Raw genomic sequence first — 20,325 nt, forward strand, 5'->3', positions numbered from 1 at the left:
ACAGGCTAGTGTTTGGAATAGCATCCACACTCGCTGTTTGGAAGCAAGCCATGAGCCCACTATTACCAGGTGTTTTTGGGTATTTCTAGCACCTAGTGTTACTTGGACACAGGAGCTAGTGAGGAAGATCACATTGCGCGCCTCTTTACTTGGAAAGCTGGCTAATCTTGGACTTTGACATATTCACATTTTTCCATGCTTGCTCCAAGATTCAGTTACGTATTGTGAGAACACCATTGGTGAAGAGGTTGCATAAGTCACAAGGCAAAGCTGAAGCTAGCCTCAAGGCATCCCAAGCACAAAACATGTCACAATTATGTTGCTTTCTGGGGATGGCCTGTTAGCCTATGTTCTAACATCATGACAGCTATGAACACAATGGACAGAAGTAGTGTTGGTTCACAAAGCATACCGTTGCTTTTGTTGAGGTCAAAAGGTTATGGCATCTCGTACACAATACAATGCATCTTTGCTTTTAAAGTTAGTTTGTGATGTGCCCCCATCTGGACTAGGAGCAGATGGATGGAAGATCATATTAAAAGGCCTATTGCCTTTGCGTCTAGATCTCTTACCCCTGGAAAACAAAACTTTGCTCAAATTGATTGGGAAGCACTGAGTTTAGTCTGGGGAGTTACAAAGTTTTACCAATATCTGTATGGAAAATGATTTACTCTAGTTATAGGTCATCAACCACCAGTTTCAATTTTTAACCCCAAAAAAGGAGCTCCGACAATGGCTGTAGCATGGTTACAAAGATGGGGGATATTCTTGGGTGCTCAGTATTAAGATACCACAAGTACCAACCAACATGTGAATGCAGATTGCTTTGCCATTGGAAGTAGGATGTAACATTACTGAAGGGGAACTGAAGACTGTCACGGTATTCTGCATGGTACAAATGAACCCTTGCCAATGACAAATGCCATGGTGCAGTACAAAACTAAAATGAACCAGTTCTGGCTAAATATGACTTTATGAGTAGTTGATGGTCTTATACATGTAAACTGTTTCCAGATTTCTTTATTCTAAAGCAATGGTGAAATGTATATTAATATTGCCTGATGGGTTGCACCAAACTGGTGATTCCTATGAAGCTCAGGTCACCTGTACTCCAAGAATTACATAAAGGTCACATGGGAACTATAAAAATGAAGGCCTTGGCTGAGTGGCGTGCGACAGCCAGGGATATATAATAAATAGAGGAAATGGCAAAACAATCTTCAGGTTGTCAGCATATACAACACAAGCCTAAACATGCTCCTTTGCTTCTTTAGGAATGGCCAACTAACTCTGTCAGTGACTGCACACTGGGCCATTTATGTGACAATTATGTTTTTTACTTCAGTATACTCCCATTCTATATGGTCTGAAGTATTCTGTGTGAATTCAGCTAATTCAGCACAAAGAGTGGAAATGTTCAGACTATTGTTTTCAAGAACTGGGGTTCCTGAAAATATTGTCACAATTGAACTATTCACATTAAAAAAAAAGTGTCAAAAGAAATGATACTGTACACATCAAATCAGCTCTTTACAATCCTGCCACAAATAGATTAATGGAAAAAAATTTATCCAGACAGTCAAACAGTTGATTCATGCGATGGGTCCAGATAAAGGTAGCTTGCAAACCAAGATTGTGAATTTTCTCTTGGTCTATAGAAATGTAGTACATGCTACTACATATCAGATGCCAGAGCTATTGTTTATGGGCTGCAACTTAAGGTCTTGCTCGGACTTGTTAAAAACCACATCTATAGAGGGACTTTGAGAAACAGTTTGATCAAATGGCTACCAATAGTCAAAATGAACGGAGAGAAAAAATTGAGTAAGAAATTGCTGAGATAATTTGTGGAATCCTGGAGTGATTATGTCACTGGTGTAAGCTGATAGAAGTGGCAACAAAATTGTCATGGAGAAAGCACATAGCCCCATTTTTAAGCACAAGTTCCTCAGGATGTTCTACCCTAAGAACACCTACTGAATAAAATACTGACCCTACAATGTAGTTAGAGAATTGTGATGCTCCTGTTTGTACTATAAGTGACCCTAAGACTACAAGCTGGAAGATGTTGCTGATACTGCTACACCAGAAAGTACAGATACTCTTCCAGATGCTATTGTTATTATATCCACAAGTCATCAACCAGAGTCAAGTTATAATCCCCCTCCCAGACCTAATCTGTAGCATGTTTTATATTTAATTATAGTAATGATTGTATAATATTTAACATTTACTTTTACATTAAAGGGAAAGAGTTGCAGCATACAGGAATTGAGTAAAACCTCTTTAAATAGTTTCTGAGCCCCCTCTAGTGGCACTCAGTGTTCTGTGTTTGAGGGCTTGTCTACAATGCTTTAATCAGCACCAGAGGTGTGCACATTTTAATCGGTTCCAGTGTGTTACATGCTAACTGACCTGTGTGGATCCTGTTGACATACACTAAAAACTAAAAGTTTCCTCATGTATGTTAACATAGTACTGGTTGAGACAGGACTACAGTAACGAACCCTAGGTAGGGTGACCAGATAGCAACTGTGAAAAAACGGGACGGGGGTGGGGGGTAATAGGCGCCTATATAAGAAAAAGTCCCCAAAACGGGACTGTCCCTTTAAAAACGAGACATCAGATCGCTCTAGCGAACTTTTAGTGCATGCCAGCAGAGATCACATGGCCCAGGGAGTGCACTACATGTCAGTGCAGACTAAAATTTACACCCTTCTGATGTAAACTAAAGGACTGCGTAGACAAGTGCTTAGAAGCCAGCAAGAGCAGCAGTACATATATGTAACTGGGCCTCGCATTTTGTATATATTTAATAATCATGATTATTTGGACATCGTCATGCCTGTGTGGTTGCTTCATACTATTATTGTGTGAAGGCCATAAGACACACTGGTTTTGTTTGCTATATTAGGACATTTGAGCCAATAAGAAAAAGAATAAAAACCAAAAGAAAAAATAGTGGAAAAGATGAAGATGACCGTGGGCAGAGGGAAAGAGAGAGGAAGAAAATAATGCATACATTATATGTTTCATTAAACATTGACCACACACTTGTATCCCTCTAATGCTAGGCTGGCACTTCTACCCCAAATACACAGCTGCCATGTTATCTTTTCTGAAATCAAAGCAGCCTTGGGGAAAATCCCACAGGTTTAAATTACAGGAGAAATGGTTTGTGAACTCATACTAGTTTTGTGATTCCAAAATTAGTTGATGCCAAGAATATTGAAAAAGTCTAACGGCAAAAAATTTCCCAGTCTCTAGTTTTCTATACTACAGTAACTGAACACTTCAATGTACTTTTAAAAAATGTTTAACAAAATACACATTATCCCAGCTGTATCTGTTCTACTAGTAATTGTGTATTTCATATTGTTTTCCAGTAAGTTTGAACATGTGAAACTAACGGTCTTCAATTGTTAAAAATGAACTGTGAAGAAAAATTAAAAAAACCTCCATAAAATTTACTTTATCCAAGAGAGCTGCAAACTATTTTAAAAAAAAGTTTTCTGCTTGCTTTTTAAAATTTGAAGTTGCAGGTACTCTCTGTGACAACTATAGCAGCCACATATAGTATCTTTGGGGACTGCATTATATTAAGTTTATGAATGTTCTATGTATCTCTGTGGGTTAGAGATTATATTTCACTCCATGGAGCTCCTCCAGGAACTAAAATCAGTGGATGGTGATTACTGCAGTTCCTGGGAAGTACCACTCCCTGTGGTGGTTTGCACATACTGGTCCAAAAAGGTACCAGAAACCCCAGGAGACAAAGAAAGGATTCTAGTATAAAAAGCTGAGTTTAATCAGATACAAGGGAGTTTTGATTCAGCAAATGCACATCATTTTTTGTCCAACGGTGGACCCAGCCCTGCTGAAGGGTTGGAAAGACAAACCTGCCAGGATCTCCATAGGACTGATGGGGAGCTATTGATAAAGTGTTTAGATCCTGTTATTGTTGTATGTTTTCTCTGTATTCTTCTGTTTGTAAAGAAACGTAACTCTGCTTTGAAAGAGTTGTAAGACACTGTCATTGTCCTAGGAAAGAAAGCAAAAAGCAGGGACTGGACTTAATTGCAGTGAAATGCAAGGAGCTGCAAGCCTAAATCCCTGGTCAGGAAGTAGTGGGATCCAGGTCCCTGCCCAGAGAGAGGGGACAACTAAAGGCCTGATACTGGAGGGGACATTCCTTGAGTAGACAATGGAGGGGGATTAAAGGTGCAGCTATCCTGAAACTGAGACACTCACATCCTTCTCTTTACAGGAAGTGATAAGATTTGGCAGTTTTGCCTGGAAGCTGAGCGATAGGATCTTGGAGAGGAAGGAAGGATGCAGATTTTTAAGAAATCTCCAAGCTACAGTAGAACCTCAGAGTGACAAACACCAGAGTTACGAACTGACCAGTTATCCAACACATTTGGAGTTGGAAATACACAATCAGGCAGCAGCAGAGACCAAAAAAAAAAAAAAAAAAAAAAGCGCAAACAGTACCGTCCTGTGTTAAACATAAACTACTAAAATTATAAAAGGAAAGCAGCATTTTTCTTCTGCATAGTAAAGTTTCAAAGCTGTATTCAGTCAAAGTTCACTTGTAAACTTTTGAAAGAACAACCATAATGTTTTGTTCAGAGTTATGAACATTTCAGGATTATAACCAACCTCCATTCCCAAAGTGCTCGGAACTTTGAGGTTCTATTGTAATTTTAAATCATTAAAAAAAAAAATCTAGAAATCATCCCTAACAGGATAGTTTCTGGGTTTGAACTTCCTCTTCAGTTTGCTTCCCAAGCAGCAAAGTTAGGCTCTTACCATGTCGGGAACAGACCTATTTTAACAAACACTACTGTACTAATGCAGCTTTCCTGACCGTGATTTGACTAGCACAGTTCTCAGAAACTGTATCCACACTGTTCAGGGAACTCACACTGGGTCCTTGCTAGCAAACAAAAGTGGGCCTGAGCCAGAACACTCCAAATTCTGGAAAAATTGGATGAGATGTTTGCAACTCTGGCCTAATAAATATGACTGTAGCAAGCACAGTTCTGTGGGGCCACTGGACAGGGTTTAGAAACAGTTAACACCTAGTAGTGACCTCTCAAAATGCTCAATAATTTACAAGAAATATTACTATGTTGTTCACAACATGTACATAAAGAGCATTAGGAGAAACAAACCCTTTTCCCTATAGAAGACACATAGTGGTTGGAAAAAAATCAAATTTTAAATCTTGCTGTTGGCATCAGCCATTTGTTTGATTATGGCTTATGCAGTAGAGGTGAAACGACACAGGGCCATATAGTGGGAATAATGCAGCTGTTTTCTGCCACACCAGCATAATTCGGTCCCAGTGTAAACAGCCCGTGGAGAATCAACTCATTCTAAGGGAATCCTTCAGTGGCACAGACCTCTTACTCCAGGCACTCCTCTCTGACAGCTGGTGCAGCAGGGAGCAAAAACCATAGCTGGAGGGAAGGGGGTTGTCAGGCGGATATGTACCATGCTGACCTTTGAATGGCATTTTTAATCCCTTGGACATGTTTGCAGGTGGCATATATTAGAATAACCCTCAGACTGCTCTAATCTAGTGCGGAGGGAATCAATCCTGCATAGAGCAGAAGCCATCTTTGTGTGAGCCTGCACACACCCCGAGACTACACTCTATGCTTTGCTTTATGCCACATCCATGAAACACCTACCAACAGGGAAAAATCCAGGGTTTTTTAAATAAACCTTGACTACTCTACAGTTCTTTGTTTCCCTGTACTTTTATTTCCAGTTAGATAAGACTTGTACACTCACTGACTGATCAGGGGCATTGGCTGTTGAAACTGAGCTCACTGGTAAGGTCCATAATCTGGTAAATAAGCATGGCTGGTCAGGCTAAGAGCTATATTGCAATTTCATGAAAACTTTCATATAATTTTTTTGTAAAGACCATTTGATAATATTAGTTCCTTAGAACAGATGGATAACTACCCTCTTTTCACCTCTTCTTTGAAGGACTTATTTTTTCTTATTGTGATCTGCAAAAACCAATTATAGATTTATATTATTCTTTTTACCTTCTTATCACTGAGTCCTGGATATCATGGAACAGCTGTGATTTCATCCTATGTTTTATTCTGCCAAATCAATAGGAAACATGGTGAATGGGGAAAAGAGACTCATATTAACACTGACCTTTTAGTGTTAAGTGAGACACCAAATCAATGGTTAATAATGGCACCTCAAAGGAGAACCGATGCAATATTGATGACCATTGCTGTTGTGGGCATTTCCTGCTCGAATAAGAGCACAAGAGACTTGGAAGTAGAGGAAAGACGAAGGACACAAAAATGAGTAAGAAGCCAGACAGAAGGTTTTAAATTTCATATGTTTGAACAAAATGAAGGTTTTAAATCTCAGCATCTTGAAGAGTTCTTAAGTGTCATTAGAAATTACACTATTTCAGCTTTCTAAGTGCAGAACAGAACTAACTAGGAACGTGTCTAAGATTTGTCTGTTCCACTTGTTCATTTTTAATGAGAGGTCTTCACCAACTGCAATTATATCTTCACAATTTACAAGCCAGAACAAAACAAAACAAAACAAAAAGAAAAAAGAAAGAAGAATTTAGGATTTCAACTGGATTTTTTTTTTTAAACGATCAGAATAGAAGAAGAGTATCTTCATGTTCTACTTCAGGGTTAATTCCATAAACTTTCTGTCGATGTGAATTTCTATTCAGAAATCTAAAAAAGAAGTGTTGCTTTGCTTCAACATAGAAGGCTTTGGAGGCCTATGTCAACAGAGGGTAATCAGAACATCTAGCCTGGATACAGTGCAGAAACACACTATCTGTTGCCGCATGCTAAATCTGCAATGATGTTAGCTGGAAAGAAGAAAGTGTATTGAAAATATAAGACACTAGAAAGACCAGTGAAATAGGGCACACAGTAAATTTTTCACATTGTTTGTCAGAATAGTTGCAGTACACAGTGTAGGAGAAAAACAACTTGGCTTGGAATTTTGGGGAAAAAACAGAAATAATGGCAGTTTTCAGCTCTTTATTACAGTTGAAATGTCCGATAACTCTGAAATGATTGGTAATAAATTATTTTGTCTTTAGTAAAAGGATGACCTTTCACTAGAAGTTTCAAACCATCCTGTGGCTTTTTTCTCCTAAATGGATGTCTTTTCTCCTGTATTAAAAAAAAAAGGAAACAATGAGAATAAGGTGTGTGTAGGAACATGGATGCTTGCATACTTGAGAGATTCAGCCAGAGAGAGAAAAGCACCTTAAATTCATGCACATTTTTATTGAGTAGTAATATAAAATGCTTTTTTCATTGTTACAAGTGCATGCTTTGATTGCCAACATTTCAGAAGTCAAATTACAAAGGCAAGGCTGTAGGCTGTAGTGAATTACTTGGGCACTTATACAATTGTTAAAAAATATCAATGGACTGTTTTGTTTTGTTTTTCTTTTTTAGAATGAACCATTTGTAACCCGTAACTGATATACAAAGGGAAAAAAGTGAAAAAATTACACATTTTGTGGCACATGACAGAACATAACAAAATGACTAAACCATTATGACATTAACAGTTATCATGCATTTAGAGTTTCACATGTAACTACAAACTTATTTAAATTTCACAAGGTTTGCTAAACATGCTAACCATCTATATGTGCACTGACAAGCTTATGTTAAAAACTTTTTAAGAATACTCTCCCCTTTAGATTTTTCAAAGCTCTTTTTGATTACAAAATTTCAAAGGCATTAAGCATTTTTTTTAGAGAATATAAAGTACGCCAGTATACATACATTTCCAGTATAAGTCAGACCACTAAGCGCATTACAGTCCCATACAGGCCTATACAGCCAATTTTTTTCCTTAAAAAACATGCATAGGCAGATTTTTACAGAATATAGATGCTTTTCACTGCACTTAATATGGTGTCTTGTTCACTATACTTAAAAATGCACCACTCATAAATATTTAAATTCAGCAAGCCACAACCAAGACTTGATTTACGAAAAACTGCCCCCCAAAAAACAAAAAAAACCCTAAATATAAACAGCAAAAAAAAAAAAAGATAAATGTTAGCATTATTCCAGTTTTTTTTTTAAAGTTGAAGAAAAAGATATTTGCTGCCAAATTAGTAAGATAAGTGTTATATTTAAAGAAGGGCATTGAAGCACACTAAAGAAACCTGAGGTAAGCATAATCTGTACAAAATTAAACTGTCTCTCTCTCTCTTTTTTTTTTTTTTTTCCTTTTTTGGCATTTTTAACAAATTTGCAACATTCTGTTTTTATATTTTTAAAGACTGCCTAATTTATTTTATAGCCATTGTCTGACAAGAGTAGCAAAACATTATCAATAAATAGTCCTTATTTAGTTTGTACATCATTTTGTTAAAAATGTTTTGATGTCATCCATATTTAGTGCTGCAACTGTAAACGTACAATAGTTAGTAAGAAATTAGACAAAGTTTTCATGTCCAGTAACATAATAAAAGGCCTTTCAGTAACATATCTAGAAGTTCCCAATGCAGTAGGAAAACATGTTCAATTCCCCTAACTTTGCAATATATACCAGCATTAGCTTTCATATTTCTATAAGCATTTTAAAGGCATATCCAAAGGAGGTGTTTGGCCCCCACCCCCCACCCACCAAAATAAAGTTTACGATCTCCTCTTAGATGATATTGTAAACTGACTCCAACACCTGGCTCCCAGAGCAAGTAAGCTATTATCAGAGGCAAGAACATCCAACTGTTGATGTGCAGCAATCCCATCATGCCCTGCAGCTAAAAAAAACAGGAAGTGGTCACTGAATATTACTGCTATTACTGCCATTGCTGTCAGTGCCATTAGTCTCTGAGGAGATTGCCTTGTTGATGGAGTTAAGGTTGGCATCAGATGGCATGGCATCTCTGCGTGGAGGCATCCTCTCATTAATTCGATCTAAGCCTTTGGCTTCTTCAAAACTAGTGATCTTATGCTGTGGTGAGAATCCTTTGATAGCTAAATAAAGGATTATTAAAAAAAAGAAGGAAGTTAGCAAAGTCAAACTGTTGGTATTTTATCAAGTTATCAACAGTCAATAGCTGAGAAATTCCCCCATTGTGATGAACAAAATGACAAAAATCTGACACCACAATAGACTTCTTACCGTATTTAGAAAAAACTGAAAAATTAACAACCAATGTCTCTCGCAAACCAAATGTCTTTCAACAAGACTAAATTCTAATTTTTTTTTGTCCACTTGAGTTTGGCTTAAAATATTATGAAGCTGACATGAAGCTACAATTTGTAATTATGAGCATTGCTCAAGGCAAAACAACTATCTATCTATACTTTGTTGTAATAAATTAAAGCCTTACAAACATTGTGTCCAACCTTAGCATCCTTACTCTGGCAAACATCCCATGGACTTTCAAGGACTTATTTTTGGAGTAAGGACTGAATAAAGACTTACATACTGTGCCAATCAGAAATCATGTATGGCACAGAGTGATCAATTTGATGGATACACATTAAAGATATCAAACAGGGATAGTTCTATAATCCTTTTGGAATGCCTTACAATTTATTAATCACGGATGAACTGCTCATGTGTTACTCAAGAGCAGTAACTTTCCCTGTCATCACATGGGTCCTAGAAAGTAATTTGGTTAAACTGGAGTAATTCAGTATGACATGGACTAAAAATATTCTTCTGGCATATTTGTTCCTCTTAATGTTGAAAATATATCAGCATAGGACCCAACAACTGAATTTAAAAAGTCAATGAATCTGTCCTTCAGCAAGTACATTTTCATTGATCTCAGCAGGTGTCCACAGATTACGCAAAAGTATCTTTAGAATCTGATACAACTATTGTATTACAGGACTTATTTTTGAAGATACATCTATTTAAAACAGAAGAGAAAAAGGCAATGTAGGCAAAGAGTTGTTGGCAACCATTAATAGAACTTATTGTAGCCTTCCGTGCCTTTTTCTCGTCTATTCAAAATCAAATCAATTTACCGTATTTCCAGAACGTTGGTTGCGTTTTTGTTATACTTCTACCTTAACATGCCATATAGCAGAGATAGTGTGTTAGTACCAGGAACCTGCAAACTCGCCGGGACAACAAGATAAAGCAGTTTGAGAGATAAACATTTCCCCTCCCAATCTGACCCAACAGAACCACACCCTACCAAAAAGAAAAGTTTCTGTAAATTCAGCATCCTCTCCCAACTCTGAAGCAGCTAGCACTTTTCTTCTTAGTACCTCTTACAAATAAGTCCCTGGTACCAACATACCACTCACTGAATTTTGTGGGGAGCGTGAAAAGCAGCTGTCATGCTGAAATTTTGCCAACCATTCCTGTGCAAGTGTGTGCACTAATTTGTTCCTCAGGATTAATTTCTTTAACCAATTTAATGGATGTTTCATATTTCAAGTAAACTTTGATGTGCCTGGTTTTTTTTGCATATACTATTTTAACATATACTAATTTAACATAATGGTGATTACTCAATTAAAGGGGGAGGAGAAGTGGAAAGAGGGCAAGGCCCACAGCAAAGCTTCTTCTTTAATTCCACCCCCAAAATAAATATGTCTAATGAACACCAATGCCAAACCCTTAAGAAAAGTTTAATGGATGGGTTAAACTGTGTTAAGTTAGAAATCTTGTCTCCTCTTCTGCAGCCTGACCCTTCAAGGTGCTCAGCCCACTGGGAGTTGTGGGTGCTGATCATCTCACAGGATCAGGCCCTGGTGAACAACTACAGTAATGCTATTTTTAGCTTATAAGGGGAAATAACCTTTTATCTGGCATTTGTTTGCTTTATTTAGTAAAAATATGTATGGCTAGAGTGGCTACCCAGTGATAATGGCAAATGAAGGAATAACTTGAAGAATGAATATTCCTGGAATGGGGCTTGCATTCAATCAGTTTTATTTCAAGCAGACATATTATAAACCTTAGTGCTGAAGAATGTGCTCTGCTGTAGTTGCTGGTCAGACAACGAGTATTAGCACTTGACACTGAGAGTATACTAAACACGACACATAGTCACAGAAATCACAGAAAACAGCCAAACTGTCAACGAGAATGCACACTGCAGATTAGAATTTGCCAATAGGAATAGATAATTCCAACATAAATAGCAGCTCGCTCACTGCTATTTAGAAAGCAGTTGTATTTTCTCTTACTTATTTTGTTCTACAATTATGTTCCCTGCTTTATACAGATCAAAAACAAATTCAAATGGCCAAAAAAGGCACTTTTAACATCATACTAAAATACCATGACAATGAGATTTTGTTTTTTGCTAAAAAGTCAACTATTTTTTAGGGGGGCAAGAACAAAATACAACTGAAAAGAATTTTGTTTTAAAGGGGAACTTTGAAATTCTTCTTCCAAAACTTTTATTACTGATTGCATACTGTATATACATATTTAAATATAAAGTTAGATATTAACAGTATGGTTAATAAAATTGCATGTGGATTAAATTAAAAGGATCATCAATAAAGCACCAAAGTTTGCAATACTGAGCATTCATAAATCTTCTGAGGCAGCCAGTCTTTCTAGATCTGTAGCTTAGATGGTGCTGGTGCTAATGGTTGCTCTAATATAAATACCCAGTACATTAACTGACACTACCAGAAGAAACGGACATCTTGCAGACAAATGTCTCATGTTGTTTTACTTTTTAGAGAGACATAAAAAACATGTTGAACTGTAACAAAGAACCATTCAAAACTATTTTTTTTACTAGTGACTTCAGCCCCGCCACCCCCAACCATGTTTATAAAGTTGCGTGTTTTCTTCTTTATCAATGATAGCAGAAAATGATTTGAGGCAGAGAAATGATTCAGCCCTAAGAATACAGCTTATGCGCTATGTGTCAAAGAGCATTTACTAACAGCTGCCGTGTCCCCGTCTCTTTCAGCTAAAAGTCCCCTCGTCCCCTTGTGACGCTACTCAGTACTTACTTTAATGTACACAAATTAGAACATCATTGTACCTTTAAGAAAAAAACCACAACAAAAGACTTTCCCCTTTAAAGCAAGTATACTTTGGTTAATACCGAGCCACAATTGTTAGCCCACACCCACACACTCTGTACAAGCTACAGCAAAATGAATACACCCAGCAGAGCCCTTATCTGTTGCAGCAACAACAGAAAGGGGACTGGCCAATTTACCTTCATCAGCCTCAATAGCCTCAACAGTCGCTGAAGGGAAGAAAGGGGGTAGCAAAACGAATGAGAAAAATGAGCAGAGGATTTTAACGCTAAGAACAAGTCAGTGAATAGCAAAGGAGCTAATAACTAATGTTACTGTAAGTGCTGGATTTCGGCACAGAAGACAACACAGAAATGCTACACAAGGAACAGAAAAAGTCTAGTTTGCAGGCTGGTTTGAGCTGTAGAAAATGTTTTGGGAAGCTGAAGGATTCACAAATTAAACTTTAAGAAAAAACAAATTTGACCAATTTTCTTTTTACTCAAAGACGTTGACAAAAATATTTTCCATATTGTGCATCTGACCTACACAGTGTGCTGTAAAACTACTGCAGCATTTACCAAAAAATGTGTCAAAAAGGGCGGGAGGGAAATGGCATAAAGCCAGCAGAAGAAATTCACACCATTTATTATCTCAGTTTGGAGAAAACTTGTTGCTATTAGTACTGCACAGGAGTGAAATGTCATTTAAGAGAAAAGGGCAGAATTTACAACTTGTAATATAAACATTTGTTCTCTTTCCTGACTTAAAAAACCAAAACAATAAGACAGAGGGTTAATACAAACTGTGTCTCTTTTACTTGCAAGTTAGCTCAGTATCAATGCATGTCCCAGCTCTATCTGCATACCTCCCTCATTATACCATCATCTTGGAAATCCAAGCATTTTTAACATTTTAAATCAGATGGTATTTAACACACTGCAGGGATATATATGAAATTTAAGGCTGCTGGTAGCAAAAAAATAACAGTTTGGTCAGAAAAGAAACTTTTATGGTTAGGCGGTTGCTGCTCTGTAATGTACACCGTTGTTGATCAATTTTTTAAAAAAATATCCCTATTAAAAATAACCAGTCAGTTTGAATTTGTTCTTACAGCCAGAGACTCAGAGGCTGAAGTGGGCAGGAAATGCAATCTATATGGCACAGCCAAGATATTTATTAAGAAATGTTGATAAAAAGACTACTACTTTAGAAAACGGATTAAGAGTCAAAGCTTTTAGCTTTTCCCCTTTTCTTCAACTTGAGATGATTTTTTTAAATAAAAAAGTATTTTTTTTGTAGTTATGTTAAATATAGCTTGAGATCAATGCTAAGAGATGTATATTGTCATCCTGTTGCATGGAGAAGTCACCCATGGGAATCCACACACACCACAGTGAGCCTATATCTTGCAGGGTAAAAAGTAAGAGGATGGTAAATCAAGGGACTTGAAAAATAGAAACAAAAATGAAACAAAAACGAAAAGAAATAGAATGACTATGGTTAGAAATTAAGATGAGTAACTGGATCCAAAGTAGCACCGACACATTAGAAATAAATAATAACTACTAAAATATGTACTTCCACAGAACTTATTAGTCAAATTTTCTGTTAATACATAGAGTACTATGAAAATGTGCTAACAAACTGTGTAGGTATCAGAATAGTTGGTGAATGGTGTACTCTGTGTTAACTAATGTAATGGTTTGTGTATAGGAATGTTTTACTAAGCCAGAATGCTGCAGTATGAGGGGATTTTCCTTTTAGCCATTTTAACTAGAATTTTTTGGCAATATTCTAAGTTAGTTCGGTTCCTAATTTTTTCACTGGATGACAATAACATTTTCCTTGGACCAAATTCTCTGACAAGTCTAAAGAAATGATAATGAGAAGAGCCTGGATAAAGACCATAATTCTACTGAAATGAGCATTTTAGTGAATCATATTGCAGCATTTTCAAAGCAGAACATTACTCTCTGTGTAACACACAAGTTACAACCTTCTCCCCTCCTCCCACCCAAAAACAAACAAACAAACAAAAAAAACACACCACAGAATACCTGAATCTTCTAGGTAAGAGAAAAGAGACAGTAAAGGGAAAAATACAAAGAGAAAGAATATTCCAGGAAGGAAACAGGAAAATAAGAGGCTGAGATTGTGTTAAAAATATAAAGCGAATTTCCATTTCTCACATGTATTGACAACAGAACTATACTATAGAAATATAAAACATTCTTGGGTGCCTGGCATATATTGAATGATAATCAACAAAAAAAAGAGAGCATATAGTAATGTTAAACACTCTTTTGCAACTCCAAATTCCAAGAGGAATATTACATCAAATGTATCCCTGCTACATACTGACAATATACCTGTAACATGCCTTGCTATAAAATTGGAAAGAAAAAGTGTATTGTGCTTGCATACATAGTGACCAGAGTATTAATAAATCCCTTACTTCAGATTCATGCAGATTGTGAAATTGCTTTCTTTTATGTACCTCTTACATCATCATTTAGAATCGTCAGAAGATAAGTTCCAATTCTAGAACTATTTTTGTTGGTGATTCTCAATGAGGAAGGAGAAGATAGACAGAATACAGTTTGATTGCCATTATTTATGCTGAATCTGCAGTACTGCGAATAGCAAAAGAGTTTTTATAGTCTCTTTTTTTTCTTCTATGAACTGTGTGAATTGAAAGTACCTTTATAGGTAATGCTGATTTATCATGTTTGTAAAGTTTATTTTCTGATTTCTCTCTCTGAAAATCAGTGGGACATAAGTAGTCTTGGAAAGTGGCCTTATAAGAACTACTCACAAAGGAGCAAGTACTACAAACCATCTGTTTTATTTTGTACTTTAAGTTTTTCCTTTGAAAGACTGTGATTATTTTTCCTTGGCATCTGCAGTTCAGTCTATCGTTTCATACATGTAATGGCACACAAAGACAAACATGCTTACCGCTTTGCAGAGTTTGCTTCCCTCCAGAGAGTACACCGCTGGGCAGCATTCCTGTTGGAGTCAAACCTTTCAGTGTCAGCACGCTCTCACTCTCTTCTCTGTAGAGAGGAAAAAGAAAATCAGTATTTTTTCTTTTCTAGGATTGGAACACAAGCGGTTGGACTGAGGAAAATACATTCAACAATACAAGTTGCATCCTCATCTTAGTGCCGTTTTAATGTTTAGGCTGTCTTTCCAGGGGGCAAAATTCACCCTTGTGCAAAGGGCCTGCATGAGGCACCACTGAAGTCTCACGTATGCCCTACTTGAGGTTTCAAGTGGCGTATAGGTCTTGCCCAGGTCCTCTGCACAGTACTGGATGTAGGCTGTTATTCAGCTAATAATGTAACTTGGCCCTGTAGAAGTATGCAAATATATAGAGACGCTGTAATGTTGTTGTAAACCAGGGGTGGCCAAATTGGCTTGCGACCCACATGCGGCTCTTTTACAGTTAAAAGTGCAGCTCGTGGAGTGCCCCCCCACCCATTCTCCACCTACCTGACTGTGGGGGAGGGAAGAGAACTCGGGAACTCTGCCTTATAGCAGGGTGGTGGGGTAGGGGCTTCTGCCCGGCGGGGAGGTGGGTTTCGGGGCCTTAGCACCGCGGGGCGCACCTGCCGGGGCTCAGGCCTTCACCAGGTGCAAGGCTGAAGCCGAGCCCTAGTAGGTGCCTCCTTCAGGGCAGAAGCCCCAAGCCTCAGCAGGCAAGCCCCGGCTCTCAAACTTCTGAAGATTGTCATACGTGGCTCGGAGGGTCAGTAAGTTTGGCCACCCCTTCTCTAAGCCATCAACATGGGAGCAGTGGGACGAGAGGAGTAATAGCATTTGTTAGCAACACATTTAACCCCTTCCTATGCTACACTCCCCCAAATCAGGACTTTTTTTAACCATCATCTAGACTAATAGCCAGGGATGTAATCAGTTGCTTGTCAGTCATTATAAGGTACCCAGCAATAAGCAAAAGCATTAAGTTGATGGGAAGTTTTAGTCTCAACTTCACCACTGCTACTGTGACAATGACAGTAAATTAGCTTAGTTCATGCACTCAAGGAAAATCATTTTAGGAAATTTGAGGAGTGAGTTTGGCAGGTTTCCAAATATAGAAGTGTAAAGTGTATCATTTTGAATGCACGAGAAACAGCATAAGGAAGAACTCCTCATCACAATGACTGAACAGCTTGAAAAGAATCTCAATATTGCTTTAAAGAAGTATAATGTTGTTTGAATTGATACTTGCTTACAGCAAAAACTGAAAACTGCCCCAATTTCTTTAAGAGAAGCAAATTTTGATGTATTTTTCTTTGAAATGTGAAATTATGTTAATCTGATGGAAGCCAAAATGCACACACACAAATGCAGAATTTGGCCCCAAGTGTACTAGATGGTAATGTATTTTTCTCCACTAACACCAAGAGCTGTCAAGTAAGTATTGTTTTTGTTTAGTAATAATGCAAGGCCCATAGATTTCTGTATGTAAGAGCTTGTCTCTTCCCCTGCAGCATATTCATTTTAGATTCTACTTACAGCATGAAGATTATGCAGATTGTTTTCATGATTTAAGAACCCAAGTCAGATTCTCTCTTCCTCTATACTCCAATCAGGGCACAAGCAAAGGTTTGAATGTCAAGCAGAATTAATACTGCATTTGTATCACATTAAAGGGTATTAAACACCAAGCAAGGTTGAAAGCCCTCAGTTGATAATCTATTTCTGAGAGAAAATTCATAACCTGCGTTTTGAATTGTCACTTCGCCTCATTTGTGATTGATCTTGGAAAAGGATTCCAATATTTCTTATGGATTTACCTTTACAGGGTGTTTGTACACAGTATTTTCCTGCCAATTCTGTTTTGATGAATTAAGAATATATTGGGTATTTCTCAAGCACCTACTGTAACACAGTATTTTTTTTTTTTTTTTTTTGCTACCCCTGAATTGCAGCATAGCCTTCTTTTCCCTTTTCTTTTGCTGTTCAGGTATTTTATTTCCACCATAAAAATATGATCAAAAATATAATTCACTTGAAATTATTTATGTGGTCCTATCATGAAGCACTGATGTCATGTAGAAATGGTGGCACTTGTGGCATTATGTGACGTATCCTAAACCTACCTTTGTATGATGACTTTTTCTTAGGGAAATTAGCAAAAGAGTGAAATGTCATTTTAACCCCTGATTTTGAGGTGGATCTTATACTTTATGAGCTTCACATATGTGGAAAGCAGCTTTCTATCCAAGTTATGTCAAAATGGCAATGTGTCAACTCACCTTCACGGTGTATAGCTAAGGAGGTTATGGCTATTCTGGCTCAGAAGCTGATGATCCGGATGTGTTCATACTGTGTGTGAAGTGCAGTAGTATATGATTTTCTGGATGTCTAAAAAAGCCTTTTTTGGAACTGGCTAAAAATAGTTTTAAGACGCAGCAGAGACTTAAATAAGTAGAAGTGAAGATCCCTGGGCAAAAGACACCAGAAATTGGGGGTGGTTCCAGGTCCTAGTGTGACCTCTACCAACCCATGTCCACAAAAGAGTGGCAGATCTGAGGCAACTAGGGAAATATCGTCTAGAAGAAATTACTATAAGGTGAGTACACAATTGGTTGAAAAACCATATTCAAAGAGTAGTTATCAATGGTTCGCCATCTAACCAGGACAACACATCTAGTGGAGTTCCTCAGGGGACTGTCCTGGGTCCAGTACAATTCGATATTTTTCATTAATGACTTGGCTAATGGAGTGAAGAGTATGCTTATAAAATCTGTGGATGACATCAAGCTGAGAGGAATTTCAAGCACTTTAGAGCACAGAATTAGAATTCAAAATGACCTGGACAATTTGGAGAATTGGTCTGAAAACAACAAGATTAAATTAAATAAAGCCAAGTGCAAAGTAGTACACTTTGGAAAGAAAAAAAAAATCAAATGTGTAACTACAAAATGGGAAATAACTGGCTAGGTGGTAGTACTACAGAAAATGATCTTGGGGTTTATAGTGGATCACAAATTGAATATGAGTCAACAATGTGATGCAGTTGCAAAAAAAGGTTAATATCATTGTGAGGTGTATTAACTGCAGTGTCATACATAGGATGTAATTATTCCACACTTCTCGGCACTAGTGAGGCCTCAGGTGGAGTGCTCTGTCCACTTCTTGGTGCCATACTTTAGGAAAGACGGGGACAAACTGGAGAGAGTCCAAACGAGAGCAACAAAAATTATAAAAGGTTCAAAAAACAATCTATGAAGAAAATATAAAAGAACAGGTATGTTCAGTCTTGGGAAAAGAAGACTGAGGGGGGACCTCATAACAGACTTCAAATGTGTAAAGGGTTGTTATAAAGAGGATGATGATCAATTGTTCTCCATGTCCATTGACAGTAGGACAACAAGTAATCAGCTTAATCTGCAGCAACTGAGATTTAGGTTAGATATTAGGAAAAACTTTCTAACTATAAAGATAGTTAAGTATTGTAATAGGTTACCAAGGGAGGTTGTGGAATACCCACCATTGAAGGTTTTTAAGAAAAAGGTTAGACAAACACCTGTCAAGGATGGCCCTGCCTCAGCAAGGAGGGAAGGTTTAGATCAGGGGTCGGCAACCTTTCAGAAGTGGTGTGTCAAGTCTTCATTTATTCACTCTAATTTAAGGTTTCGCGTGCCAGTAATAAGTCTCTATAAGTCTATATTATATAACTAAACTATTGTTGTATGTAAAGAAAACAAGGTTTTTAAAGTGTTTAAGAAGCTTAATTTAAAATTAAATTAAAATGCAGATCTGATTAGTTTAGTGCAGTGGTTCTTAACCTGGGATGCAATATGCCCTTTCTGAGGGCGCGAGACATGCCAGATTTTTTTAGAAGGTAAATCATCGAAAACACAAATTAAGTAAAAAGAAGAACAGGAGGACTTGTGGCACCTTAGAGACTAACAAATTTATTAGAGCATAAGCTTTCGTGGACTACAGCCCACTTCAGTCCACGAAAGCTTATGCTCTAATAAATTTGTTAGTCTCTAAGGTGCCACAAGTCCTCCTGTTCTTCTTTTTGCGGATACAGACTAACACGGCTGCTACTCTGAAACAAATTAAGTACAGGCACATAAGTACAACTACTTTGTTTCATCAAACCTATGTATTTATTAACATTATACATGTTTTAATGATTACTGTAATATACAAAGTTTTTAAGTTTTCAAGTTTTTAAGCTAATTGTAGTGTAATTTTTGATAAGGGCTGCAGAGCGCTGGGACCAGGCCAGGAGCAGAGCCCCGGGCTGGCTGCTGGTACCCCAGACCGGAAGGAGGTCTGAGCAGGGCCAAAGGCCCGGATCCCGGCTGGCAGGGGGCCAGGTGGCTGGAACCCTAGACCAGCAGTGAGGTGAGCCGGGCCAGCAGCAGGGACCCCGGCTGGCAAGGGGACGGCGGCTGGAACCCAGACCACTCAGCCCGCCGCCGTTCTCTGCCAGCCGGGGTCCTGGCCAGCGGCCTGGCTCAGCCTGCTGCCGGCTGGGGGTTCTGTTCACCCAGGTGGGCAGTGGGCTGAGCGGGGCCGGCGGCCGGGACCCTGGCCTGCAGCAGCGTGCCAGTAAAAATCGGCTCACGTGCTGCCTTTGGCATGCCTGCCGCAAGTTGCCAACCCCTGGTTTAGATGATGTTTTCAGACCCCTTCCAGCCCTACATTTCTAGGATTCTATTCATACAGACAAATTGGCTTCCATATGCCATTTATTGTGATTGGGTTATCCTAACAAGACCTTAAAACACAAGGTTGTTGTAATGTTCAGTGATCACCCAGGGCTAGATTCACAGAAGGATCTAGGTGCTTAACTGCCACTTTAGGTGCCTAAATCCCAGAATCAAGCCCTACTGATATTCACACAAGCCTTCTCAGCTACTACGGAACTCTGTAGGCACCTAAACTCACTGGCTGCCTACATTTTTCTAGTATAAGATCCCTAGGTGCCTATGCCAGGCAAGCTGCAGCCTCACTTTAGGCATCCAGATGCCTAAACCCCAGTGCGATTCATGGACTGGGAAAATAGGGGCATTCCTCTGCCTAACTTGCCTGTGGGGCCTGATCCAGTAAGCGTGCTCTGAGTTTGCTTACTGGATCGGGCCCCTGCAGGTGAGCTCACTCAAAAATGGCTGGTAGAAGGAAGTTGTGCCAGGGGGATTAAGAGGACATTCCTCATAACTTTTTAGCCCAGTGGTTAGGGTACTCACCTGGGATGCAGGAGACCTTCAGTTCAAGTCCTTTCTCTGAATGAAAGGGAGAAGGTAGTTGAACAGGGATCTGCCACCTCTCAGGTGGAGTGCCCTAATCATTGCTCTATAGG

At 38.4% G+C, this 20,325-nt stretch overlaps 2 protein-coding genes across 39 annotated transcripts in view; one reads left to right on the top strand and one right to left on the bottom strand.

The window, feature by feature from the left end:
• LOC135983898 (general transcription factor II-I repeat domain-containing protein 2A-like) overlaps positions 1-20,325 on the top strand; it is a 984,084-nt gene that overhangs the window by 656,123 nt on the left and 307,636 nt on the right. The window lies entirely within an intron of this gene.
• Positions 7,278-20,325, bottom strand: part of PPP3CA (protein phosphatase 3 catalytic subunit alpha) — a 299,060-nt gene continuing 286,012 nt past the window's right edge. For 24 of the 38 annotated variants that reach the window (XM_005278516.5, XM_065597633.1, XM_065597642.1 and 21 more), the window contains 3 exons: positions 14,955-15,052; positions 12,194-12,223; positions 7,278-9,017 (listed from right to left, as the gene is read on the bottom strand). In XM_005278516.5, the coding sequence (XP_005278573.1) occupies positions 8,821-9,017; positions 12,194-12,223; positions 14,955-15,052 (325 nt within the window). In that variant the 3' untranslated portion in view covers positions 7,278-8,820. The remainder of the gene's footprint in view (positions 9,018-12,193; positions 12,224-14,954; positions 15,053-20,325) is intronic. The other 14 variants (XM_005278513.5, XM_065597626.1, XM_065597625.1 and 11 more) reach the window with 1 other exon arrangement.

Source organism: Chrysemys picta, chromosome 5 (assembly GCF_011386835.1).
Source record: "Chrysemys picta bellii isolate R12L10 chromosome 5, ASM1138683v2, whole genome shotgun sequence".
In the NCBI taxonomy this organism is placed as follows: Eukaryota; Metazoa; Chordata; order Testudines; family Emydidae; genus Chrysemys; species Chrysemys picta.